General features: G+C 39.5%; 1 protein-coding gene and 1 long non-coding RNA gene across 2 annotated transcripts in view; one reads left to right on the top strand and one right to left on the bottom strand.

Moving 5' to 3' along the window:
• The window catches only part of LOC143127837 (C-type mannose receptor 2-like), a 39,428-nt gene extending 21,123 nt beyond the window's left edge, over nucleotides 1-18,305 (top strand). Inside the window, exons 2-3 of the mRNA XM_076289551.1 lie at nucleotides 17,324-17,707; nucleotides 17,947-18,305. Coding sequence (XP_076145666.1) covers nucleotides 17,324-17,707; nucleotides 17,947-18,305 — 743 coding nt within the window. The remainder of the gene's footprint in view (nucleotides 1-17,323; nucleotides 17,708-17,946) is intronic.
• A 3,496-nt stretch (nucleotides 18,306-21,801) lies between these two features.
• LOC143127134 (uncharacterized) lies at nucleotides 21,802-24,911 on the bottom strand. The gene is made up of 2 exons (XR_012987513.1): nucleotides 24,492-24,911; nucleotides 21,802-22,810 (listed from the first exon to the last, which is right to left on the bottom strand). It is a non-coding gene; the product is annotated as an uncharacterized LOC143127134 (long non-coding RNA).
• Between the last annotated feature and the right edge of the window lie 2,897 nt (nucleotides 24,912-27,808).

Here is a 27,808-nt window from a genome sequence, read left to right as displayed (position 1 = left end):
AAATTGTTTCTTTAGTTAAGGAAAAACGTTAAGGGATAGCCTACTGCATTGAAAAGGATTTAGCCTACCGTCACGAAAATTCTATTGAGATTGTTCAACAGCTGTAACTAGCTGGCTAGTAGTAGGTGATGTCGTTAGTTAGCAACCCACCGAACACAGTGAAGTTTAATGATCTTATCATTCATCTCACCGTAAGAATATTAGCTGAAGTTATCCAGGTAGCAAGTAAAGCATGTTATAGACATGCACTGAGCAATACTAGCTGGCTAGTTAGAAATGATCCTGACTGTCATCAGTGCACCAAAACGAACTTTTTTGTTAATGCCGAACCGAAGCTCATGGCAGGCTAACAAGACATCCACATTCACATGAAGTTAACGTTAGCCTACCACTAACGTCATGTAAACCACACAATAACAATACATTTCTGATAGGCCTATTTGACAGAGTAAGCATATTAACAGAGAGGTTTTATTTTAAATTGTATCATTTTCAAAAAAGTATAATTATTGCAAGTTGCACTACTTTTTGTATTGGTTTTATACAAGATATACTTGTGAAATTTGCACAGTAAAAGTTCTGTATTTTGACTGCAATTGTCTTTGTATTCTGATTAGATTCTTCATTAGAATCATGAGTGGCTCTTTGTAAACAGCATCATTTTCTGGGGCCATGCAAAACTGCATTACCACTAGTGGAGTTATTAACATCATGACAGTAAAATAGACCATCCTTAGTCAATGTACTGCAGCAATTCCTCTCTCAACCTGTAGAAAAAGCTGTGAACATCTGATTATGCATGGTAAAAAAAATACCGTCATATACTGTGAAACCGTAAGAATTTTGAAAAATACCGTGATATACATTTTTGGTCATACCGCCCAGCACTAGTCATAAGGATATCAAATTCAGCTTGAACAGATAAACGTTCCTTATACACATCTGGGGATGGATTAGTTGCATATACACTATAAAGATGAGATATACGCTGAGTTAGCATAGAAAGTTGGTCAGTCCTAACTTTTTTCATATATGCTGCATAAGATATTATTTCCCCCCTAATATAAGCTTTCAGACTTTCCCATACAACAGAGGCTGAGACACCAGGAGTTTTGTTTAGACTAACAAACAGTTCTATTTGACAAATGATAAAATTAAAGGAGAATTCCGGTGTGATATTGACCTAAAGTGTGTTGAAACATGATACCGAGTGTGAACGTATGTCTCATAGCCCATCTCGGCTTGTCCCCTGCACTCCAAAATCTGGCGCTAGTTAGCCGATGCTACCAACAGCTTTTTCAATTGTGGTGCTTTGGCATCGGGCTAGCCATGCAAATAAATCACTGTTTTACACCATTTACGAGGCTCAATGTATCTCCACACTTCATTGGTAGACTTCCGAGGGCCCTGACATTTAAAACGAGACATTGAGAACTTTGAAAAAGCACTGGTAGTTTACTTACAAGACGATTTATACAGACAGTATCTTCACGAAGTTTAGCGTTTGCAGCCATCTTGAATTTAGTCACGATAAGTCGAGCGACGAGTAAGAATGAACAGGTATGATAAGGGATCAGATTCCAAAAATAATTCCGTGGAAATGCATGGATTCCAGTTGCTGCTACTGGAAGAAACTGGAATCCATGCATTTCCACTGAACGTCCAGAAGGTTTGATGTTGAGTTTTTGAAGGCTGATATTGTGGTAAGCTTCAGGTGACACATTAAACATTTCATTATAAAGTTGTCTCCCTTCTTTCGCATGATATGGAACAGTGTGGCAAGATGTGGCCAGGGGTTGACCACAGGAGTGGGGGCTACATCAGGAGTACCAGAGACATTCTCTGTAGCGTCGTCCATCTCTGCATCCATGGCGTTTTTAGTCCTCCTAAACTTAACGGTCAAACTCCTCTCTTCGGCTGTGTAATTGCAACAATGTTGCAACCTAGGAATTGTGCATCGCTAAGGTGTAGGCTACGCTTGTATTCCAGCCAAGGAACTTGTGTAAAGTACTTTTATCAAAATACTCATTTTAATGAAGGCCCAATGGGAAATGCAATTCTAGTAGAGTAGAATTCTAGTTCAAATATTTACTAATTTAGTAAAATTACGGACTTAAAAAAGGAACGTGAAAAGTACTCGTAACTTTTTTACTCATTTGCGTTACTTGTAACGCGTTACTACCCACCACTGTTTGTAAGTTGCTATCTGCAAATCATTAGCAAGTGACCTGATAATAACCTAAGTTATGAGCACGAGAGAGACTATTATACTTTCTTGCCCTCTACATCACGGTCATAGCGATCCTATATAAAACAACTTTAAGCCTCCTTTTGAACGGGTAGCCTATCCCTTTTCACTACATGGATTAGCTGCCAGATACGTGAAGAGAACAAGTGGAGAAACATCCAACGCAATGCCTTGGTAGGCCTAATGTTATTAGGTTGGATTTTGTAGTCACTGCAAATTTAACACCCTCGTTTATGAAACTGGAAACAATTGAACCAGGAGACTTTGCCAAATATTTGTAATATTTGTAAGAGTAGCCTAGGCTACATTACACTGACACCATATAGGCTAACGCTAACATAATGCTCTGAATTCGCGGCCAACATCAAATCCATAGTTCTAACTATTTGATCACCAAGTCAGAATTTCCTGGTCAACTACAAATAATTCCACTAGGCTACTTTTTATTGCTTAGCTAGACTACTTACCACTTCAACACCATTGACTGTATCTGTTTAAACTGTAACTGTAACAGTTCAACTCTTCAAACTGTAGCCTAAAGTTAACTGTAACAGTTCAACACAAGCAAAACATTGCGAGCTCAATGCACGTGTGAGTTGTTACGGGAACATACACAGACACCAATTTTAGGAAAAGGGCTGTTGACTGGTCTTCAGCTATTTTGCTACGGTTTATTACACATCCAGAAGAATAGATTTGAGTCGTTATAGGCTCTGGCTTATTATGGAGCATAATAGGAACAAAGTTATGATCAAAAAATCCGAGGGGGCACGTGCCCCCTTAATTTCAATGGGCATGACGCCACTGACTGCAAACATCACCTATCCAACCGCTAGCTGTCTGTTTCCTGAATACTTTGTGGATATCCCAGGCTCCAAAAACGGCAACAAAAACAACCTGGGCAAACCTAGCCCATAAAAACTGTTCCAGCAAATCACAGACGAGATGCGCGTTTAGGAGAGTTTCAATTTCACCAGAGCAGCACGGGAGGGAGGGGGAGGAAGTAGCGAACTAGCTCTCTGTTTTGTTTGAAAGTCAACAGAAGTGACGTTACCCAGCATCGCTTAAAGCACCTTTAATGTATTAAATTAATACTAGTTAATTTATGAAATAAATAGTAGTTAATTATGACCGCCGCTAGCGAAGCGGTCATATAGGGATTGTCAATTTTTTATTTATTTTTTTCCCGTCATCTACTTCCTGAATTTTTTGTCAACGATACCTGGGACACCGAACCACCGGGGCACATGAAATTTGGTGGGTATGTAGCCCCACTAGACTTTTACGGAAAAAAATCGTTTCGTCCCCGGGGGCCACTCCACCCCCGTGCTGGGCCCCCCGAACCGCAAAAAAAGCAGTTTTTCCTAAATAACTACCTGAACCGTGGCACTGAGGATGAAGAATCTTTTATGGTATGTTGGTCTCAAGGTCCCACATCAACCTGGCCCATAATCACTCATTTGTGATTTGCACCCCCCCCCGGTAAAAAATGAAAATGCAATATTATTCTGCTGTAATTGCCCCTATCTTCAGTTAAGATGTTCAGAACTGCACCAAATTTTATGTGTATGATTGACCTGGCATTCTCTGGGGGTATGCCAAGTTTCGTAGAATTTCATCCATGGGGGGGGTCTAAAAAAAATTAGGTTATGTGTACATTTAGTGACTGTACACTCATTGGCCTGTAGATGGCGGTGCACACATATACACATGCACACACACACAGGCACCCACATACTATCGGTATTAGAACGGCCGATACATAATTACAAATTCAGTAGGATTAAAAGAAAGCCATAATAAATATTCATCACCATCATCATGGCTGCATTTCCAGTATTGGCGATAAGTAGTCGTTTGTCCACTAGATGGCGCATCGTTGCAGTGAGACGTAATTTTGTTGGAAGTTAAAAGTGGGTTGAAAAAAACAATGGACGCTTCCTACAAGGACTGTAATTTACCGCAGAGAACGTCTAATAAGGATAGGACGATGTTCACATGAAATGTAATTCCCAATTCTTCTTGAAGCCGACATAAATCTGAGGATGTTTATCGGACATGCTTGGTTTTTACTGCAGGTACGTTAATCTTATAATATCAATAAGGACCTAGGTAATGTTACCGTTAGCGTTGGTTGAGTGATGGAGGCCAATTTGATTGATTGCATTTGTAGAAAACTAGAAATGCGGATATACCAAGCAAATTGATAGCAGCACTGTAATTGTATCTTTCGACTGTCATTTGTTGCACGTGCTACAAAAATCATTCTGTGCAATGGAAGATTTACCAACGTTACTGATACAGTTTTGCCTATACATGCGTGAGACTAAGACGCCTGTTTATTTCGTTTTAAGTGCGTGCAGGGTGTGTGAGAGGGGAATCGATGTGCTTTGATTCCAGCTTGGTAGTTGTAGTCTGTGAAATTAAAAAGCACGTGTGTGTGAAGTATCCAAACAATGACACCATCATTTCATTATGGTTGCTTTAGCAACACACCTTAAGCTACTGTGTAGTGGGTCCCATTTAGAAGTGGCTACTTCATTCGCGCTTTCCTTAACTCATGGAGCTGCATGAATTTTATTACAACTTTTCGCCACAATATGGCAGTTTAAGTCGCTTGATACTGTAAGGCGTAAGCCATTGGTTTCCAAAGGAGATTTTATTTGTGTCGCCAGCATAGCCTATTGACAAATTATGTTGTAAATAGGCCTACCTTATAAGCCTACCTGTAGCTTAGGGAAGCTAACAGCTTTCTATTAGGATCTAGTTTGTTAGTTACAGTTTTGTCATAACTCCCTGATGCATTTTTGCATTTAGAATAGCCAGGCTGGGTGAACCCAGCCTGATCTGCCCGCTATTTATTTTTTGATTTCTTAAAAGATTGAGCTTGGTCTGGTGAAAGCCAGATTAGCCATGGACCTCAGTTACACAATGCAAGGGAACATGAATCAGCCTATATTTGCACGAACAATAACGAACAACCGTTCTTCAACTTTGGCCCGTTAAAATGTGTATGAACAGTCTAGCGACGCATTTCATCAAGGCCCATTTGGACATGTCAGTTATTTGCACCACTGGTTACATGTAAAACAGCATTTCGTTTCAGACTACTGTTACTTAATTTGTGCATTAACAATAACGTTTCAGACTACTGTTACTTAATTTGTGCATTGACAATAAAGTATTACATGAACTAAAGATGACTAAAATCTTATGTAGAAGAAGAAACATTCACAAAAAATCCATCCATCCAAAAATGACCTTTGTTTTTGATAGCTGTTGAAAACGGCATGGAACTGACAGAGATGTTTTTGTTCATAAAAAAACAAACAAACAAACAAATAAATACATAAATAACATTATGCTGATACCTTTTGCTTTTCCCAAATACAATGTAGCCTACAGGTGTAAATGACCTTTCATCAATCAGTTGCAATGGATGAACTGTGATGAACTGCCCTACTTGTGATTGTTTAGAGATTTTAAAGGTTTTATAACAATGCTACATCTTATTTGGCTATTCTACAATCTATTCAACTTTTCAGCACCAGTAGGCTACTTTCTGTGCAGCCGCACACACACACTCAGGCATGCCAAACAAGCATACACAAAAGTTTCAAGAGTGGGGGATGGAGTAAAATATGGAGACAAATTGAAGTGTGATTTATTTTTGCGGAACGGCTGTACAGGACTGAGCGGCGGTCATATTTTGTACCGCTATGCGGTATATCTAGTTTATGAAATGAATACTAGTTAATTTATTAAATGAGTACTAGTTAATGTATCTATCTATAAAGCAAGAAGCGTCTGTGTCTGTCTGTGGCACGCATATCTTGCTGACCGTTTGTCAGACTGAATTCAAACTTGGCAGGTGTCTTGCTACGGGCATGAGTAAGTGCAGTGCCAATTTGACATTGTTTGAATAAGAAATGCAAAAGATATCGTTAAATATATCGGTAAAAGAAGCACACTTTGGCTTTCACCGCTAGCCACTCCCCCTCCAACACACCACTAAGCTACCAGTGAGGATAGAAGCAGGGCTTTGGCAGAACTGGATCAGTGTAGGCTACACGGGTAAAAACGTAACATGTCTGACCTCAACAATAGAGTGAACTCCGCGGATTTTGCAACAACACGCCAAGACACACAGGTATGCAGTGTCTCTTCAAAATGACGTAAAAAATGATGTGCAATAATCGGACACTTTGAATAGCCCAGGCTACTTTGGACTGTCTTTAAACTTTGAATAAGCAAACAACATTTCGAACTGCAAGGTCTTAAATTGAAACGAGCGATAATGGTCCCGAATTAAAGAACGTCTCAGAATGCCACACATGCAAAGCATAAGCGACAAGCAACGAGTGGCAGACAGAGTGTGATGTCACTTATAGGCCACCAGAGACTGTTTTTGAGTCACACCGTTGCAAATTTCATATGATGCATCATTCCACAAAATTGTTTGTTTTCTCTATCATCAAGTTATTCAATAGGCTAAGCATATAGCCTTGAATCAAAACAGCTGTTAAGATTGTCATTTTGATTTGTAAAAAATGTCACATGCAGCCATGCTTAAATTCTACTCACTTCACATTTATTATATTATTATATTATCTGTAGGCCTATTCATTATTGAATGCTTACCTGGAATTATGTTTTTCCCCATCCTATTTTCAAAGCAGGCCTGCCTGCAGGCATGTACTTGGGCTACAGGAATAGCATGTTTGAACGGGCACTGCACTAGTTAAATTAATACTAGTTAATTTATTGGTAACACTCCATAATAAATAGCAATCTAGTAATTACCTAACCCTTTGTTAATATTTGTTAATTGTTACTAAAATATCTATTTGGCACAAGTTAATAGTTTTTTCATCATTAATTAAATATTAGTTGTTTGCATAAAATCTGTATGTTAATGTTTTAACAAATCTATTAACTAATATTGTATTAACTAATATTGTATTAATATTTGTTAATAGTTAACTAAATGTGTTTTTGGCACTAATTAACAGTTATTTCTTACATCATTTAAATGTTAAATGTTTATTTACAAACTATATTTTAATAGAAAAGTTAATGACATATTATTATTTAACTAATTTTTATTAAACTGTGCTTCTGCCTATCCCAATATGAACCACTCCCCATAGGGCCCTTACAATAAAGTTGGTCTGCCTATCCCAATATGAACCACTCCCCATAGGACCCTTACAATAAAGTTGGTTAAGCTTAATTAATATATTAGTAGTATATAGCTATCAGTGTGGGGCCCCTTATAATAAAGTTGGTTAAGCTTAATTAATATATTAGTAGTATATAGCTATCAGCGTGGGGCCCCTTATAATAAAGTTGGTTAAGCTTAATTAATATATTAGTAATATATAACTATCAGTATGGGGGACCGATGGGGGAATAAACGTTCTCTAAGTTGCTAGAATTGCACCCAAATCCTAACAATACATGTGAAGTAATATAATACAGGTGATATATCGAAGTTTTCAACTTAAACAACATTTTACAGTTACAAAATTAAAAAAAAGTGGGGAGTGCTTTACACAGTCAACTTACCCAATGCAAAGCATACCGCTTCGAGTTCTGATCGGCTATGGCAACAATACACGGACAAAACGCAGCAGAGATGCAGTATACCGTTTCTCCAAAGGGGGCTCCAAAACACCAATCTCGATAAAGCTGCTTAATTACGGCGAAAATCACATACAAACACTAAACTACATTTCTAACTCTGTTACACCCACCTCCCCTGAATTTCACCAAATTCAAGCAGCAACCAAATAGTACTTCCAAAGGCAAAAAGTACACTACTTTCAAACACTAGACAGAGGGTCACCAATTACTGGACAGCCAACCACAAAGGTATCCAATAAGGATGAAGTGGAAGAAGAGGTGCACAAACTCTCACACAACCAACCACTGACCGTAGGGTGCTTTATACACCCCACAAGACCATAAAGCCATAAACCATAAATTCCATAAATTCTCCACAAAGCTAATCAGTAAAGCTTGGACCACATAACCATGTTACCAAACGTGTGTATGACCTCAACTAGATGTCTAATCAGGAAAAACCTGAAACACTGACCTGCAGATAGCCTGCATAGACGGATGTGTGTGAACAATATCTTGTCTTGACATAGTTTGAATCAGTCTGTCAACTGGCTTGAGAATGCGACCAAATCTAGACCTCACCTGTGCGGATGTACTAGGATTTTCAGACTGAGACATAAGCTACTGTGTCAACATTGTTCATGTCATTAGCTTTGTCTGTCTGTGTATATTACTAATCTGTGTATATATAGTATTATAATCTGTCTGTGTATATTACTATATTACTAATATATTAAGCTTAACCAACTTTATTATAAGGGGCCCCACACTGATAGCTATATATTACTAATATATTAATTAAGCTTAACCAATTTTATTGTAAGGGTCCTATGAGGAGTGGTTCATAATGGGATAGGCAGAAGCACAGTTTAATAACAAATAGATAAATAATAATGTCATTGACTTTTATATTAACATATAGTTTGTAAATAAACATTTAACATTTAAATGATGTAAGAAATAACTGTTAATTAGTGCCAAAAACACATTTAGTTAACTATTAACAAATATTATGCAATATTAGTTAATAGATTTGTTAAAAGATTAACATACAGATTTTATGCAAACAACTAATATTTAATTAATTATGAAAAAACTATTAACTTGTGGCAAATAGATATTTTAGTAACAATTAACACATATTAACAAAGGGTTAGGTAATTACTAGTTTGCTATTTATTATGGCACCTTATTATGGAGTGTTACCAATTTATTAAATGAGCACTATATAATTTATTAAATGAATACTAGTTAATGCATTAAATGAGTACTAGTTAATGTATTAAATGAATACTAGTTAAAGTATTGTAAATGAGTACTAGTTAATTTATTAAATAAGTACTAGTTAATTTATTAAATGAATACTATTTCAGTCCCTCCAGGATTTTGCGAGGATTTTTTGAGATTGTTGCGATCTAAAATGCCTGATTTCGCGACAACTTTTCAAAAAAATTGCGATGGAAGTTGCGGTGTTTTTTAGCTGTTTGTTGCGAAGAAATTGCGGGAGGAAGTGAAAATTGCAAAAATAGTTGTGATTTTTTTTTTAATTATTTTTTAATTGAGGGCAATTAAGGTTAGTGAGACCAAAATCACACTGATCATCTTGATGCTTATTAAAAAGGATAAGTAAAGGTAAATAGTAAGGGTTACAGAAAATCAAAGTAGGCCTACTTTATTTGTGTAAATTTCTGGGGTAATTCACAAAGCAGTATAACCTTTCGTATAACTGTCCAAAAAAGACAGCCCCCTAAAGAGATGGCATCATGTCATATGTTTTAAATACATTCATAGATGTTGTAATTCATCAATAAGTTCATATCTTCTTAATAATTCATATTCTGTGACCTACATAATTACTAATAGCCAACTAAGTATCTAGTAATTTCATATTGATTTAAACTATTAGACTACACTTTTCTTTAATGTTATTAGCCTACATTAGTGGTGTGTAACTCTAATTGATTGCCTGCCACTTTAAGGACGTGAGAGTAGCCTATTACATTTCTGAGTGGATTGGAAGGCATCTCACTGTGTTCGGCTACGAGTGGAAATAACTTTTTGCATAGTGCATTACGATATGTGGATGGAATGAATTCGGGATGTTTTCTATGTCATTAGTTAAAATAAATGTTAAAAAACTCGAATGAAATCATTCTTGGATCATAGAAGAGGTAAATGTCTTGCAATGTTGTTAATTTCTATGATTTTAGTAGCACTACACAAACTGAGCCCACAAGCTAGCAAACATGATACGAGCTAAAAGGACATCATCTCCAGGTGTAAATTTAGTTTGCCAATGGGTTGCATAGCCTACTCAAATGTCAGTAAACCAAGTAGGCCTTAATTAACTTACTTTCATAGCCTAGGTAGCAGGGCCGAGTTTGGGCATTGGGCAAAGGGGCTGCTGCCCCGGGCCCCGGCCACTAGGGGGCCCCGGCGCGGGACATTTAAAAAAGAAAACAAGTGTCTTATCGTCACCTGTCTTTGCCCGTATCAGTGCATGCTATCACAGACAACAATGACTTCGCATGAGACAATTAGGAAATATGAAAGCGGATCTCGAAAAAAGAGAGAGCTTCAGCCAGACGTCCTCAGTGAGCGCGCCAAAACCACGGCCGTACACACTGCGTATCAGCCAGGCTACTCAACAACAAGAGATAATTTCCCCTGTGTGCGTGTATTTACACCAAATTGGCCTAGGCTACCATAACTTCTCAACTCTGCACAGTAGCCTATTCCATTAACTGCATGCCAGTAGGCTATTTACAATTTTCTGTAAAGTAAAGTTTGTAACGTTATCAAAATCAACTTAACGCAGAACTATGCACACGCGCACCTTTTGTTTGAGCAGGAGAGATACACAGGCATCAGAAGTGGTAGGCTAGCTTGTTTTTTCTATTACTATCAATGCTGGTTATCAGCACACAATGGTATAAGCTAATTCATTAACTCGAGATTCATCATGGATATAACACGTTTTTTTTAAACAACGAAAACAGAAAGAATGGAGACAGCAAAGCGAGAGGAGTTATTTCAAATGGGCAAGCCGCAAGCACAAGGTAGGCAAGATTATTGCTTGTCAAAACGTTAGGCTAGCATTACCACAGTTTAAAGCCATACGTGAACGTAGCTCGCTAGAACAAAACTAGATAACTTTAGCCTTTATAGGGCTATACAAAGTTGACCAAATAAATAGGTCGTTGTTAGGCGTTGTTGTTATAAAGATATTGCATGCGGATGTTATTAGCCTACTACAGTATGTAGGCTACTTTTTAACTGACCAATGCAGGAACCTAACCGGGACAAATATTATCAAAGCGTTGAAAGTTAGGTGGGTGTGTGCGTACCATCGCATTCATTCCTGCAGGTGCCCTGTCCAAGGGCGTCGTAGTGGGGGGACAAGTGGGAATAAATTACCCGGGCCCCAAGTGGGGGGAGGGCCCCTAAGGAGTTGAATTTTATTTTCCTTAATAATAAATAATTTCCTTAATTTAAAGATCTTAATAAATGTTATTAACTAATATAGATGCAAATATTTCGGGTAAATGCATCAGTTGAGTGATGTATTAAATTGTGTCCAAGCCAACATTGTTTGAGGGCAGGCACCCTCTCCCTTGCACGAAATGGTTCAGTCCGCCTTCCCCTGCTAGGCGCATTTTTGAAGTAACGTTCATTCTGCCGAAGCGGCAATGCAGACGGTCACGGTGTGAAGATGTCTAAGTCTAAGAAAGCTAAATCCGGTTCCCAGAAAAGAAAAGAGAGGCAAGAAAGGGAGAAAAAAAGAAATGAGGGAAAACAAGTGTTAACAGCCTTCTTTCCCAAGAAAGGTGAGCCCAATGTGAAAGCAATAGTCTACAAATGAAATGAACTCCTGAAGGTTACAAAACACTTCAATACCACCGCGAATCCGCGATTATCAGTGCTAAAACAGCATTAACACAAAATTAGAAATACTGTAACATGATGCCTGATTTATAGCCTACCACAACATTTCAATAGCCTACTAATTCGAAAATTATTATGAGCTAATAACTTAACTCAATGTTATATAGGTTCATGAGGAAAGGCTGTCAAATTAGTAGCAAAGCTAACTTGTGAAACGCATCACACTCAGTTAGCTATAGATAGCTGTTCTCTCAGCCAAAAGTGTTCAATTTGTATAGATAGCTGTTCTCTCAGCCAAAAGTGTTTTCATTCATTTCATGTTCTAGCTTTTAAACATTCTTCAAATAAAACAGAAATTCAGTGAAGTCTTGGGTAATAAGATTATTTTCTGTTATACAGTACATATAAGAGTTGTTAGATTAATTCAGTGTGTGATTAGATAGTAGTTGTGAACCTCATGCTTCATGCTTACAGCCGGTGGTTGGTTGGTTGGTTGGGGGGGGGGGGGGGGGGCATGGCCACCACTTGTGCATAGGGCCCAGAATTTGGTGCTACGCCCCTGGCCCTGTCCACTTTTTTCAAAACGAGGATCAAAATAGGGATAAGTCCACGTCTAGGCATACTACCCCTGTCCCTGACAATGTTACCGTTATCGGCTGCGACACCGCCCTTGTTTGTATTTGATGTGGTTGGGCTGTGTGTGTGCGCTAGACTGCGTGTTTCAATGTATTTGACGTCGTGGCTGGCTAGGGCTGCGTGTTACAGTGTATTACAGACAGCGTGTTACAATGCATCATGATGTGGCTGTCTAGGCTACAATGTTTCATGAGTTCAGAGTTCGGGAGTTGCCCATTTTAGTCTGACCTGGGTACCACTGGCAATTTTCAAGCCTTAGTTGAAGTAATTGATGGTAATATTTCATGGTTGATTTTTTTGTGTGCATTGCCCCATGTTTGTAGGCTACTTGTTTTTTGTATGTTGGTACAATTGTATGTTGGTTATACGGTTCCACAATATAAATGCAAATTTCATTTTTACATTATGTCTGTCATAATTTAATTGCCTCTCTCTCTCTCTCTTATGTATATTGATAATAATAATAATAGTAATATATATTGGAAAAAAAATGGGGGGGGGGGGCCTCGGGGAGGCCTCTGCCCCGGGCCCCAGATGACCTTAACCTGGCCCTGCTAGGTTAGCAACACCAGGTTGAGAGATGCAAGTAAAGCAGATCATTAACGTTAGCCTTCTATTTATTGTCATCAAAACTGCAGAGGAGTGAACAAGTTATAGGGCAGTCTCTGGTGTCTGCAGAAGTGAGTGTGGCATCTGGCTTAATATTCTGCGTGAGGGACTGTGGTGGTAGGTGAAATTTCACGGGGAAACCATGATGATTGGTCAAATTTGCGAAAAAGTTGCAGTGTTTGGACAAAATTGTGAGGTCGCCCAGAATTCGCGAGGATTTGCTGAATTTGCGTTAATTGTTGCAATCGCAACATTGCAAATTCCTGGAGGGACTGAATACTAGTTAATTTATTACATGAATACTAGTTAATCTATTAAATGAGTACTAGTTAATGTATTAAATGAATACTAGTTAAAGTATTAAATGAATACTAGTTAAAGTATTAAATGAATACTAGTTAAAGTATTAAATGAGTACTAGTTAATGTATTAAATGAATACTAGTTAATTGTCGATCCTCATGCTCGTCTTTCCTGCAGTATGAGAACTTCTGACACGATAACAGTTACTCTGAATTTCTGATTGGATATTGGCAACACAATCAGCTCCACTGATTGGTTCATTGATGAAGGCGCCTGGGTAGAGTATGGAGGAGCTTCCTCCCTCACGCCATTCACCACCATGTTGTTCACGAGCCGTGGGGGTTTGGAGCGTTTACAATGGCCGCTAATGGGGATCTTGAGGAGGAAGATCTGTGCACTAATTTTCAATTACAGTAGGGGTCGCTTTCAGAAACTTGACTGATTTCAGTGACATTGCATTTGCAAAGCAATTAGTTGTATGTTGTTTTAATTGGTTAAACACACACACACGCCACTGCACACCAGAGAACTAGAACACACACACACACACACACACAGATGACCCTGCACACCAGAGAACTAGAATACACACACACGCACACACACACATGACCCTGCACACTAGAGAACAAGAACACACACTCTCTCTCTCACACACACAAAGACACGGAGGACACTGCACACAAGAGAACTAGAACACACACACACACACACACACACACACAGAGAACACTGCACACCAGATAACTAGAGTACACACAAACACACACACACACACACACACACACACAGAACACTGCACACCAGAGAACTAGAGTACATACACACACACACACACACACACAGAGAACACTGCACACCAGAGAACTAGAGTACATACACACACACACACACACACAGAGGACCCTGCACACCAGAGAACTAGAATACACACACACACATAGACACACACATGACCCTGCACACTAGAGAACAAGAACACACACACACACACACAGAGAACACTGCACACCAGAGAACTAGAGTACACACACACACACACACACACACACACAGAGAACACTGCACACCAGAGAACTAGAATACACACACACACATAGACACACTAGTAATACACACACACATAGAGGACTAGAACACACACATACACACAGGACATAGAGGAAAGAGGACATTGTGAGAAATCAAATCAAAAAAGATAAAATGAAGAAGCAGGATGAGAAGAGTTCTGATGTAATGAAATGGGCTTAGGAGGCGAAGGGGGAAATGCACATGAGTCCATGTGTGTGTGTGTGTGTGCTGAAGTCTGTGTCTGTGTGGATCTCTATGTGTGTGTGTGTGTGTGTGTGTGTGTGCATATAGTCCATGCATTTAGGAATTTAGCAGAGCTAGTAGAGTGTGTGTGCGTGTGTGTGTGTGTGTATGCGCGTGTGTGTGTGTGTGAGTGCGTGTGTGTGTATATGTGTGTGTGTGTGCGTGTGCGTGTGTGTGTGCATTTAGCAGAGCCAGTAGAATGTGTGGACATGTTGTGGATCTGTGTGTGTGTGTGCATTTAGGTATTTAGCAGTAGAGCCCGACCGATTTATTGGCGGGCCGATATTAGGCATTTTCCAAACTATCGGTATCGGCATTTATAATGGCCGATAAATGAATATTTTCAAAATAAAATAAAAACGGACGAAACACCCTTCAACCATGTCATGAGTGTTGGCGTTGTATAGTTTGTCCACCAGAGGGCACTCTACACCGTCCCTGCTGGCAACACTCGTGTATAACGCGCCAGCGGCGCCACACATCCTGCAACCTGCTGATCCAGCCAGAGTCGGGCAGAGAGAACCAGTTATCCGCGAGTGAGATCATCAGTGAAGTGTGTTCATGGTGATTTGGTCACGAGACATACATTGCTTGAATAACAATTAAAAGAACATCCCCATCAGTTCTCTTAACTCAAATAAGCATGACAAAATTAGTGAAAACAATGTCCAGTTTTGCTGCTGGTAAATAAGCCAAGAGTGAAGCGGAATTAGCTAGTAATTAGGTTACGTTGTTACAGTGTAGTTGACTGTCTGTCCTTCTAACTTTTGACAATTTGACTGAAGATGTATTTCTTTAATAGCGTGACAGTTATAGCAGTGAGACGTATCATCTCTCCCCGGCCTGTTATTTTGAAAGCGTATGTTTTACAATTTGCAGTATGACGTTATCCATTGCTAAATTATGGCTCATCATAGACTAGCTAACCACAAAGCTAGCTAATGCCATGAATATCAGTGGAAGACCGCTAACGTTAACATTAATGAGCTTGGAAACCACAACAAACTTATTCTGCCTAAATAAAGTAATGATTACTGTATTTATAACTAGTATATCTGTAGTTACAGTCCCTGCATTGTAAAATGTAAGTTAGACGTGCGAGGAGTGAACATTTAGACATAGAGAAAAAGTATCAAACGTAGCTTGTGCATAAAAGTTAGCTTTTCTTTTACAAGTGAAATCCAATGACGCCAAGTGTGCGTTTCAGACTGTCGTTCAGCCGCAGCATTAACAAGTTACATAATGGATTTAGATCACTAAATAGTAGGTTTTAGAAGGCAGGCAGCAACTGATGATTGAAAATGGTTTGATGTAGCTTGATGGAAATGATTTTAAAAGTGCAGGTAAAAGGATAAGCAAGCTGACATTGTTATAAGGTAGCTTATAAGGCAATAGGGACTAATTATTACACACGCACACTCAAACATTTAGGAGTGACCTTTATCTTGTTTAATGATAATACAAATGATAGTAATAATGTCATCATTCTTTTTTGTAATTATTAAGTCTTAGTTCAAAGTTATATTTATGAAGCTTACCAAGTCTTTTAATACTGGTAACTTTGATTTGGTTGTTCTTGTTATTGTGTTTTTGTTCAAAAGACTAAGTTTCATATCTTAAGTTTCTATTTTTATACATTTTATTTATCAGAACTTTAATATATTTCGATGTTCCACTGTGACAATATTATTTAAAAATAAACAAGTTTGTTTTTAAAATGCAATATCATATTATTTTAGTCAATACTCATAAATAACTACAAATAACTAATGTAAGGGGAAATCTGTTAATGTTTTGTTGCGCGTTTCTGAAAAAAAAAATATATATATCGGCCGATATATCGGATTTTTAAATCAACAAATATTTGTATCGGTATCGGCCTTCAAAATCCTTTATCGGTCGGGCTCTATTTAGCAGAGCCAGTAGAATGTGTGGACATGTTGTGGATCAGTGTGTGTGCGTGTGTGTGTGCGTGCATTTAGGTATTTAGCAGAGCCAGTAGAATTTGTGGACATGTTGTGGATCAGTGTGTGTTTGTGTGTGTGTGTGTGGTTCTCTGTGTGTGCCTTCCCAATTTCCACTGTGTGCCTTCCCAATTTCCACCTCCACTGTAATGTTTGTGTGTGTGTGTGTCTCCCTCTGTGTGTGTGTGTGTTTGTGTGTGTGTACAGTATGTGCGTGTATGTTTGCGTGTTTATGTGTGTGTGTTTGTGTTTATGTGTGTTTGTGTTTATGTGTGTGTGTGTGTTTATGTGTGTGTGTTTATGTGTGTGTGTGTTTGCGTATTTATGTGTGTGTGTGTTTATGTGTGTGTTTGTGTTTATGTGTGTGTGTGTTTATGTGTGTGTGTGTGTGTTTATGTGTGTGTGTGTTTATGTGTGTGTGTGTGTGTGTTTATGTGTGTGTGTGTTTGCGTGTTTATGTGTGTGTGTTTATGTGTGTGTGTGTGTGTTTATGTGTGTGTGTGTTTATGTGTGTGTGTGTGTGTGTGTTTATGTGTGTGTGTGTTTGCGTATTTATGTGTGTGTGTGTTTGTGTTTATGTGTTTGTGTTTATGTGTGTGTGTGTTTGCGTGTTTATGTGTGTGTGTTTATGTGTGTGTGTGTTTGCGTATTTATGTGTGTGTGTGTTTGCGTGTTTATGTGTGTGTGTGTTTGTGTTTATGTGTGTGTGTGTGTGTGTGTGTGCTCCTCTCTCCTCTCAGGTCTGGGCAGTCTCTCCTCCTCTGTGCCACGTCAGTTCCATGTGGTGAAGGAACAGAAGAACTGGACAGAAGCTCAGCAGTACTGCAGAGAGGAGTTCACTGACCTCGCCACCATAGACGACATGACAGAGATGGAGAAGGTGAAGAGCTTGATCCAGGAAGAAGGTGCTGGAGATGCTTGGATTGGGCTGAAGCAGGGAAGCAGACCTAAGTGGCAGTGGTCTCTGGCTGACAGGGATTTCTACAGAGAGAATGAAGCAGAGTTCAGGAACTGGGCTCAAGGCCAACCCAATGGAGGAGATGCTGAAGAGTGTGTGATTATGAATGGTGGAACATGGTGGGATGACCCGTGTAACGAAATCAATTCCTTCGTCTGCCATGACGGTGAGAATCCAACTTCTTTCATTCAGAACAAGATTATTCATTCTCTCAGCAACTCATGCATCCAAACTGTGCAGATCTACAAATCAGTGTGTATTGACCTGAACACTGGCATTAGTTCAGACTCACTCATGAATACAGGCAGCCACACTGTACAACTAAACAGTTAGTCTCACTCACACTACTTCAGACTGTAAAGCTGTGCTGATTCCCAGTTAACCATGACCCATGCATTACCACAGGGGGAAACTCCACACATCCCTATGTGCTGGTCACTGAGGGGAAGAACTGGGCAGATGCTCAGAGATACTGCAGAGAGAAACACACAGACCTGGCCAGTGTGAGGAATCAGGCAGAGAATGACCAGATAGAGCAAGTTAGACGAGGTTGGTATGGCTGGATCGGCCTGTTCAGAGATGCCTGGGAGTGGTCAGATGGCAGCAGCTCCTCATTCCGCTACTGGAACACTGAAGAACCCAATGATCCGGGTGTGGCGTGCACTCTAATTATGTCCAGTGGTCAGTGGAATGATGCAGACTGTGGACATCCTAGTCCCTTCATCTGCTATGGAGGTGAGTCACTGCCCCTTCATCTGCTATGAAGGTGAGTCACTGCCCCTTCATCTGCTATGGAGGTGAGTCACTGCCCCTTCATCTGCTATGGAGGTGAGTCACTGTCACTTCATCTGCTATGGAGGTGAGTCACTGTCCCTCCACTATTCCTTCTCTCTGCTTGATGGGAATTCAGTCAGACAACAGTATGGTCATGAGCTGCTGATGACCACGATATGACATGCTGATGACCTAAAGATGGTGCAGTGGGTGAGTTATGCAGTGTGTTGTAGTCTTTTATCATAAAGAAAAGAGACACATCACTGGTGACATAGTGTCAATTCCACCAAGTGAGCAGGTTGTGGTAGAGAAATGAAGTATTTCAGTTTTGAATGGGGAAACCCAGCCGTGCTCTATAGCCAAAGGAGGCGTGGCAGACCACCTGATCGCACATTTGCACACACCCATGTGGGTGTGTTTACTATGAATGCTTGATACTTCATTTTCTTAGATATTTTCTGACAATGAAGTGGAAGACTTATGACACCAAACAAACAAATATGCCATATGACATGACCTCAAACACACAATGTAAAGGGGTACAGGTGTAGGCAGGTATATGACATGACCTTAAATACACAATGTAAATGGGTACAGGTGTAGGCAGGTACAGGTGTAGGTAGGTATATGACATGACCTCGAACACACAATGTAAAGGGGTACAGGTGTAGGCAGGTATATGACATGACCTCAAACACACAATGTAAAGGGGTACAGGTGTAGGCAGGTATATGACATGACCTCAAACACACAATGTAAAGGGGTACAGGTGTAGGCAGGTATATGACATGACCTCAAACACACAATGTAAAGGGGTACAGCAGGCTTGGAATTTCAACATTCTGGGGGCAAGGCCACTTGGCCTTCAGTTGGGCATATTTGGTGGGGGGCACAAAGGCCACATGTCAGGGCACTAAGGCCAACGTTAACTATACAGTAGTAGGCTATAAAAATTATCAAAGTTGTATTTAGCCTATTCACTGCAGTAGACCTGCATCACTGTATGAAACATTACAAAAACATGAAACATGACGCATTAACTTTAAATCATCTGATCATCTAATATTTACAGATATCTAGGCTATATTTAACATTTATTTGATATTTGGCCTGTTATGAAATCATGTATTGAACAATTTAAGCACAGCTCAGCTTTTAAGAAAGTCAAATAGCCTAGATGCATGCTTAGCATTTTGTGATCATTAAGGCAACTTTCACCAACTCTTAGTCAGCTGTCCTCTGATTTACCGATATCTAGGCGACATTTGTAATATTTATTTTGTATTTGGCCCGTTATGAAATAATGTAGAACAATTTACGGTAAACACAGTGTAATTATTATATATTATTCTGATATATGGTTTGTCATGTGTTAAACGAGGGGTTCGTGAAGTATTCCGCCGAGATGAATGGGTAGGAAGATGGACGCAAAACCTTCAGTAGAATTTATGATTAAATTGAATGATATTATTTACTTTTCTCGCGAACCGTTCACCACAGCAATTAGCGGCTGACATCGTTTAAAAGCTGAGAAAAAGCTCTTTCATGTGATACTTGTGATGTCTGTGATGAGTAGGCTACTACGCGAGTAGTTCAACTGAGAAGAATGGGTGAATTTGGACGCACTTTCTTTCTTGCGCTAACTTTCTCCACTGCGTAATTTGCGCTGTGAATGCTAAGATTGTTTTGACAGGCCATAGGCTAAATATATATCGCTATTAGTAGGACGCAAAGAAGGGGGCACCAAGGCCACCGTGGCCTGTAAACCTCTGATTTTCAAAGGGGCCTCACGGCCAACGCAAGGGGCTACGACGGCGGTAGCCGTCGTGGCCGCCGTGAAATTCCTACCCTGGGGTATAGTATAGTAGTATATATACTCTTTTGATTCCGTGAGGGAAATTTGGTCTCTGCATTTATCCTAATCCGTGAATTAGTGAAACACACTCAGCACACAGTGAACACACAGTGAGGTGAAGCAAACACTAATCCCGGCGCAGTGAGCTGCCTGCATCAACAGCGGCGCTCGGGGAGCAGTGAGGGGTTAGGTGCCTTGCTCAAGGGCACTTCAGCCGTGCCTACTGGTCGGGGTTCGAACCGGCAACCCTCCGGTTACAAGACCGAAGCGCTAACCAGTAGGCCACGGCTGGCCCTAGGTATATGACATGACCTCAAACACACAATGTAAATGGCTACAGGTCAAAGTCAAAGTCTGCTTTATTGTCAATTTCTTCACATGTCAAGACATACGTTTCCCACTATCCCACGGTGGAGACAAGACATATTTTACCAATTAGGTCCACAGACAAACATAACATTCAAGTAAAATATATAAAAAGTAAATAAGAAGGCACATACAATGAAGAAATAAGAGCAGCAAAATTTGGGTTGAAATTGTCCATACAGTAGACAGTAGGGCTGGGATAAACTATTATTTTTTAAACGATTAATCTAGCGATTATTTTTTCGATGCATTGATTAATCTAACGATTCATTTTTTCAGTCCGATTCGATTTAGATTCGATTATCGATTTTCTCCCCATTAATTCATAATAGCAACTTATACATGTTTATTTACACATCTGAATGAAAAAAACAATTCTTTAACATTGCAATATATGTTTATTGCTCTTAAGATCCCAAAATAAAAGACTATACAAGTGCAAAGTAATGCATTCTTAGTCAGAGGTAGCAGTTCAGTACTGTATGTAATTGAGTGCCTGTCATTTTAAAACGTTCGTGTGGGAATCCTTGCAATTAACATTAACACAGTTAAAAGGCTGCTGATGTGTGGATGCAATTCATAACGTAGTTAGTTCAAATAACGGTGCATACTTCTCCTTTGGACAAGCACTTTTGAGTCTTGGAAAACACTTTTCCATTTACATCGGGATTTTGCAAACATTCAGTCAATAAAATGAGCCCTGCATTAGTAACGAATAAGCAGCTGCAAGTAAGCATGCTAACCCAGTGGGCATTTGATGTCAGTTCAACATCAATATGACATCAAACATCGACGTCAAAATTACGTCTAGAAACAGGTCTAGAATGAAAGTTGTATCGACGTCAATGTACTGATGTCAATTTGATGTCAAGATTTTGACCTCCGCGATGTCGTTTTGATGTTATTTTGAGGTCATACTTTGTTGGCATTTGATGTCAATTCAACATTTATTTGACGTCAAGATGTTGATGTCGTTTTGATGCTTTACTGATATCATTCAATGTCAAGCTTTGATGTCAATTCGACATTTATTTGACATCAAGATGTCATGATGTTGATGTCGTTTTGATGCTATTCTGATATCATTCAATGTCAAGCTTTGATGTCAATTCAACATTTATTCTACATCAAGATGTCATTTCCATGTCAAGCTTTGTTGGCGTTTGATGTCAATTCTACATCTATTTGATGTCAAGATGTTGATGTTGTTTTGATATCATTCAATATCAAGCTTCAATGTCAAATAAACATAAATGCGACAAACATTGATGTCAAAATTACATCAGCATTTATTGACATATATTTTGATTATTTGTGCAGAATACAAGTACAAAGACAACAAAATGCAGTTTGTGTCTAACTAGAAGTGCAAAAAAGCAGAAAAGTGATATACAAAGTATAGACAGGTGGTGCATATACAGGACAAGACACAGTGCCGTGTAGACAGTAGTATACAGTTGGTTTATAGAAGGTGGTTTAGAGTAATATAAATTAAATATGTGCAGTGTATTAGTAGTTTTCTTATAAGGGCAGAATAAATATGGCTAAATATGAACAATGTATGACAACATGTACAATGTAGTAACAAGTAATGGAATGTTGGAGAACATTGAGAACATTGAGAGATCCAGTTGAATGGAGAGAGACAGAGAAATGGTTTCTTTTAACAGGGTTCCTACACATTTTCTATTTTAAAATCCCATACTTTTTCCATCCTTTAATTTACAAACTTTTTGGTAGATTTTTCTGACCATTCTCGACAATGCTACTCCAAAACCAAACGTTTGTCTCAGCATCCAGGAATCGTTGAGCACCTACATTTGTGCTTTAACATTGATGGTGTGCCACTTTTTAAATCCTCCAACTTCCAAATGTGGCCCATACTCTGCAACTTTCACAACTTTGCTCCTTTCATTGTGGCCATCTACTGTGGAGTTGCTAAACCAAATTCAGAGGAAGAGTACTTAAGTGACTTTCTCCAGGAGTTGCAGCAGTTACAGCAAGATGGCATTGTTCATGGAGGCAAAGCACTTCAACTGTCTGTGAAAGTATTCATATGTGATGCTCCTGCCAGGGCATTCTTTAAGTGCATTCTTGTTACCATTCTTGTGAGTGAAGCACTATCAGAGGCACCTATGACGGGAAGGTTTGTTCTTGGGGCCAAAGAGCCAGGTGCGGTTCCAAGGGCTGAAGACTGTTTTGTTTAGGCCAGCTCTGCTGCCCCTCTGCCTCCACCGTACTGCTGCCACTCTGCCTCCACCGCACTGCTGCCACCTGTGGACAAGGAGGAGTGCGAGTTATACAACAAAATTAGTTATTAGTTGTTAGTGGCAGCACTAGTATAAAACCTCTAGAATCTCTAAAAACAATCACAAATAGGGCAGTTCATCACAGTTCAACAATTGTGGTTTGGAAACTAGGCCTGCTGCAACTGGATTGATAAAAAGTAATGTAGTTGCAAACATCTCACCTGGCTACTTGTATTTGGGAAGAGCAAAAGCTATCAGCCATCAGCATGATCATGTTATTAGGTTGTTGTTGTAGAACAAGGAAAGGAATATCCAGTGTTTCCTCTACATTTATTTAAGCATGGCGGTCCGCCACGGTTTAAATCCTATCCCTCTCAAGCCCTCTGAAGTCACATTAAATGGGATAGGATTCAGGAACTAATTAATTTAAACCTCACTGACCAGAAAATGTAATGTCTCTGTTTCATAGCAGTTATTGCTAATCAGACATGATGTTGAGCAACTAGAATTGTTTTTAAAATCCCGGGAGTGACACCCCCAAGTTTTTTTTTTTTTTTTTGGGGGGGGCGGATGGGTAGGTGGGTGGGTGGACTAGGGGGTGGCTCAAGGACTAGAGTGCCTTAGCCTGGGTTTTCCCATGCTGCCTTACGCACGCGATTTTATTCACGCTGCTAGGCAGCCTGGATTCTATGGACTTCGTTTTCACCTCAACGAAGGAACCAATCACAGAACGGAGGGAGGGCAGCAAGCCGATGACGACACGCCGAAGCCGTTATGAGCTATGTACAGACGTATTTGATAGACATTCGTAGCGCCCAATAAACGGCTCTGGGCATTCGTAAACCATGTTTCAAATACGAGAAAATTAATGTCTAATTCCCAGACCCTATCTCAATGAGGTCTGACGTTAGCCAGGCTAAGAGCGCCTATTCATGGAAGAGGCATGCGTGTTGGAAGTAGTTTTCAGCTAAAGAGACACTGAAAACATGTTTTAATCTGTATACCATTAACATTGCATAACAAAAGTAAAACATTAATTTGTAGAGTACCAAAACCAGACGTCTTTTGAGTGTAATCAGATTATGGCAATCATTTTTACAATTGTTTACAACTTAACTCTATGTCCTCACTTGAACCCATTTGCAAGGATGGACGACGCTGAGTATAGAACGTGCTGGCAGTGACAGATAACATGTAAACGCGCCATAGCAGTGACGAGACGCACACACCATACAATCGGCCTGACATTTTGAGTGAACTTAAATGAACTACCTAGCAACAATTCCAACACTCACAAGTTAAGGATGTCTTCATGTAAAAAAAATTAAAAAAAACGAAAAACTGATGCATTTAGTCCAAATTAACTGTGCTAAAAAAGTAAAGTGAATGGGTGTTCAAATCTTGAAATAGCATGCATCTCCTTCCATGCAATCCCCGCCCCACCCCCACCTCCACTTTTTTCCCACGCTTAACTGTAGTGTTATATGTAGATAAATTACAATACTTACAGTATTTGAAGTAGCTGCACAACCATGCTAAATAGTATAGTTTTGACACACAGTACACAAAGACACTTCTGCCATCATACCGGAATGTAAACTATACTCGTAAACGTGCTAATTACCAACCATTTCGTTCAAAAATTTTAAAACAACAATGTTTTTTAATACTTCAAAATAACATTGTGTGTGTGTGTGTGTCTTTACCTGGTGAGTGAACTCTCTTGCGAGCTTGGACGTGGCACACATTTGGAATATTCCAGAATGCACTCAGTGTTCTTACTGCAGCAATCCTCACAACACACCACCTGCAAACAGAGGGAGACTAAGATTAATATGTTGCAAAACACACAGAACATGAAAAGACCATCACTGAAGCACTACTACACTCACATGCATCTTAACACATGCCTCAGAGCAAGTCAGGTACATCAAACAAGGGGCAAATAAGGGCTATGAAATGAAGAACATGTAGCCTAACACTACCCTTCACAAACTAAAGATCCCTTTACTTGTAGGCATGCTATTGAGGTGCCACCCACCCATCACATCCATTAAATGACAGGTCTGTTAATAAACATGGCTATATTAAACTGCAGTTCCTTAAATCAGTGGGTAGATAACTGATATATATATATTACTTAATTCATACAGGACTTCTTTGCAGTTATAGCAACACTATATTATGTATCAACACTAGCACTACATGTATTAAGTTTAAATACAGTGACCTAACGTTACCTATGTCCCATGGAAGTTCGCAAGGTAGAGCTAACGTTAACCGTTATTAATTCTAACGTTAACAACTTTCATCTGTGTCTACTAGCCTGCATGGTAACAGCCATTTTTAATGTAGCTAACGTTACTTTAAATGTATAGCTAACTTACTTGCGCCTGATATTTCATTCTAAAACTAACAAACAGACAAACAGGCAAACAAACAGATATTCCACATAATAGTGAAGTTAGTCTGCTACTGGAAAAGTTAACATTAACAGCTAACATCGCTAGCGTTAGCTCACTAGCTAATTCTAAACATGACTAACGGCTTTGATTAACATTCCATTATGAAAACAATATATTTCGAATAAATTCACGTTTTCAATTGGCATACAAAAGTACTGTAATTCTTACCTGGGATATCATGACGGCAGAGTTTGTACGGCTTACACATTCAGTCAGAGGCATGACAGAAAAGTGACGGTTGATTGTTGAAGTCACTGGTGACTGCAGTTGAAAAGGAGCAAACTCAGCGAAGATTCTAGAGTGCTGCGCGAATTTGAATTTGTTCAGGGGTGGGGGATGGGAATTGCTGTGTGTGCGCATGCGCTTATCAAGCGGTGATAAGCATCCGTTAAAAACAATCGTGAAAATGATTACTGTTGGCATTTTAGTCTGTTATATTACCAGACTGATTGGTAGAAGTGTCAAAACAATAGTAACATTAGCCTAGTGGGCTATTATTACTACTATTAAGATTATTAACATTATTGGTTCTCATATGGTGGTCAATTCAATGACGTCAATTCCATATCATTTTGACGCCCTTTTTCCTATGCCTTTTTTCTTGATATCAAATCAACGTTGATTTAACATCAATCATATTGACCCAAGTTTATAGACCAGTGACTACATGTTAGATTGATCCCTTGTTGGACGTCTTTACAACAACAAGCAAGCCATAGCTTGTAATGCTAAAATAGTATGAAATTATAGATGCTCAACATGGTGGTCAAAACCTTGACTAATTCTTGACATCAAATTGACATGGTGCCCGCTGGGAAACTTGACACCCAAACAGTATTCTAACGTTAGCTTTGAGATACTGCTTGATTGCATACTGTAACTTAACTTAGTTTAGTCTCCTCAATGTACTATGTTGTGATAAGACTTTAGCAGAGTTTACTTTAACTTTAATGCAGCAGTTTTGAACAAATTTGCGCTGCATGGTCACGATGCTAAGCGGATTTAATAGCAATTTAGCCCACTGTGTTCTATGCAGTGCTTCTATGTGGCAACAACAATCCTTCAACAATCGTGAATATTTTGTTAAATCACATGCAGAGGAGGAGCAGCGGGCTCGTTACGAGAGAGAGCGGGCGGGGCGAGGAAAGTCTGTGTGAGTAAAAAGTGCAGCTCAATGAAATTATTTTATCTTATCTTTAATTTAAATAGTAGACCTACAACATAGAACATCAATGTGTGGTGGACGGTTTTGATTTCGTGGTGCCCAGCCACAGATTAGTCAACGTATGGAAAACACTGAAGGTGTAAAATTAAAAATATTTAGCAGCACACGTTATGCTTGACGAATCGATGCTCATATTTTGCGTCGACGTATTTTTTGCGTCAATGTCATCGATTACGTCGACGCGTTGTCCCAGCCCTAGTAGACAGTCAATATAATAGTGCAAAAGTCAGGCCAATAAATGGCTGAGGTAGTTCTGTTTGACCTAAGTATGCAAGTGGCATAGTGGTGCAAGTTATGTAAGAGCAGCAGAAGTGTGTTCAGAAGTGTTTTCAGGACAACAGGACAACAACAACAAGTTGCAAAGTGTGCAAGTGTACAAGTGGAGTAGTGCAAGTGGAGTAGTGCAAGGCAGCCATTGTGGGTCCAAAGTCCAGGATGTTATGTAGCTGAGGGTGGAGGGGGGAGAGAGTTCAGCATCCTAACAGCCTGGTGTATGAAGCTGTTGGTGAGTCTGGTGGTGCGGGAGCGCAGGCTTCTGTACCTCTTCCCAGAGGGCAGTAGATCGATCAAACAAATTGTGAGCGGGGTGACTTGCATCACTCACAATTGTGGTCGCCTTGCGGGTGAGGTGGGAGGTGTAAATGTCCTTCAGGGAGGGGAGTGAAGCGCCAATAATCCTTCCAGCTGTGTTCACTATGCGCTGCAGGGCTTTCCTGTTGTATTCAGTGCAGCTTCCGCCCCACACAGCGATACAGCTGGAGAGGATGCTCTCAATGGTGCCTCGGTAGAATGTGGTCATGATGGCTGGTGGAGCACTTGCTCGCCTGAGTTTCCGCAGGAAGTACAGGCGATGCTGATGTAACTTGCGTTGTGTTTTACTGGTGTATCACTCGGAAACGATGATGGTAGATGAAGCAGGTTTATTTGTCTGCATGGGTCAGGAAATACAAACATGAGGGAAGACAGAGAGATCTGGTCCGCCTGCAGCAGTTAACTTCCCTTCTGCCCTCAGACACAATTCTCTTACTATACTAAGTATCTAAGCATATGGTTATTCCCTTCTGCCCTCAGACACAATTCTCTTACTATACTAAGTATCTAAGCATATGGTTATTTCATTTCAGGTCCAGTATGAGGTGAGGTGTGTCAATAAAATAATACAAAATAAATTCCAAAAGGGAATAATGTGGCATAAAAACATGAGTGTGAATGTGTAAATGTATGTAACTGTATAAGTAAACTACTTATATATCTAATCTGTTGAAATCTGTTATATTTCTAATTAGATCTAATTATATTCTTACATGGGGGTGATCATCCAGTATGATAAAAT

Source organism: Alosa pseudoharengus, unplaced genomic scaffold (assembly GCF_046254945.1).
Source record: "Alosa pseudoharengus isolate Yale_2024_CS ecotype anadromous, Long Island Sound unplaced genomic scaffold, YU_APseudo_1.1 YU_APseudo_1.1_scf_17, whole genome shotgun sequence".
In the NCBI taxonomy this organism is placed as follows: Eukaryota; Metazoa; Chordata; class Actinopteri; order Clupeiformes; family Clupeidae; genus Alosa; species Alosa pseudoharengus.
This window is presented reverse-complemented; position numbering and strand designations above follow the sequence as displayed.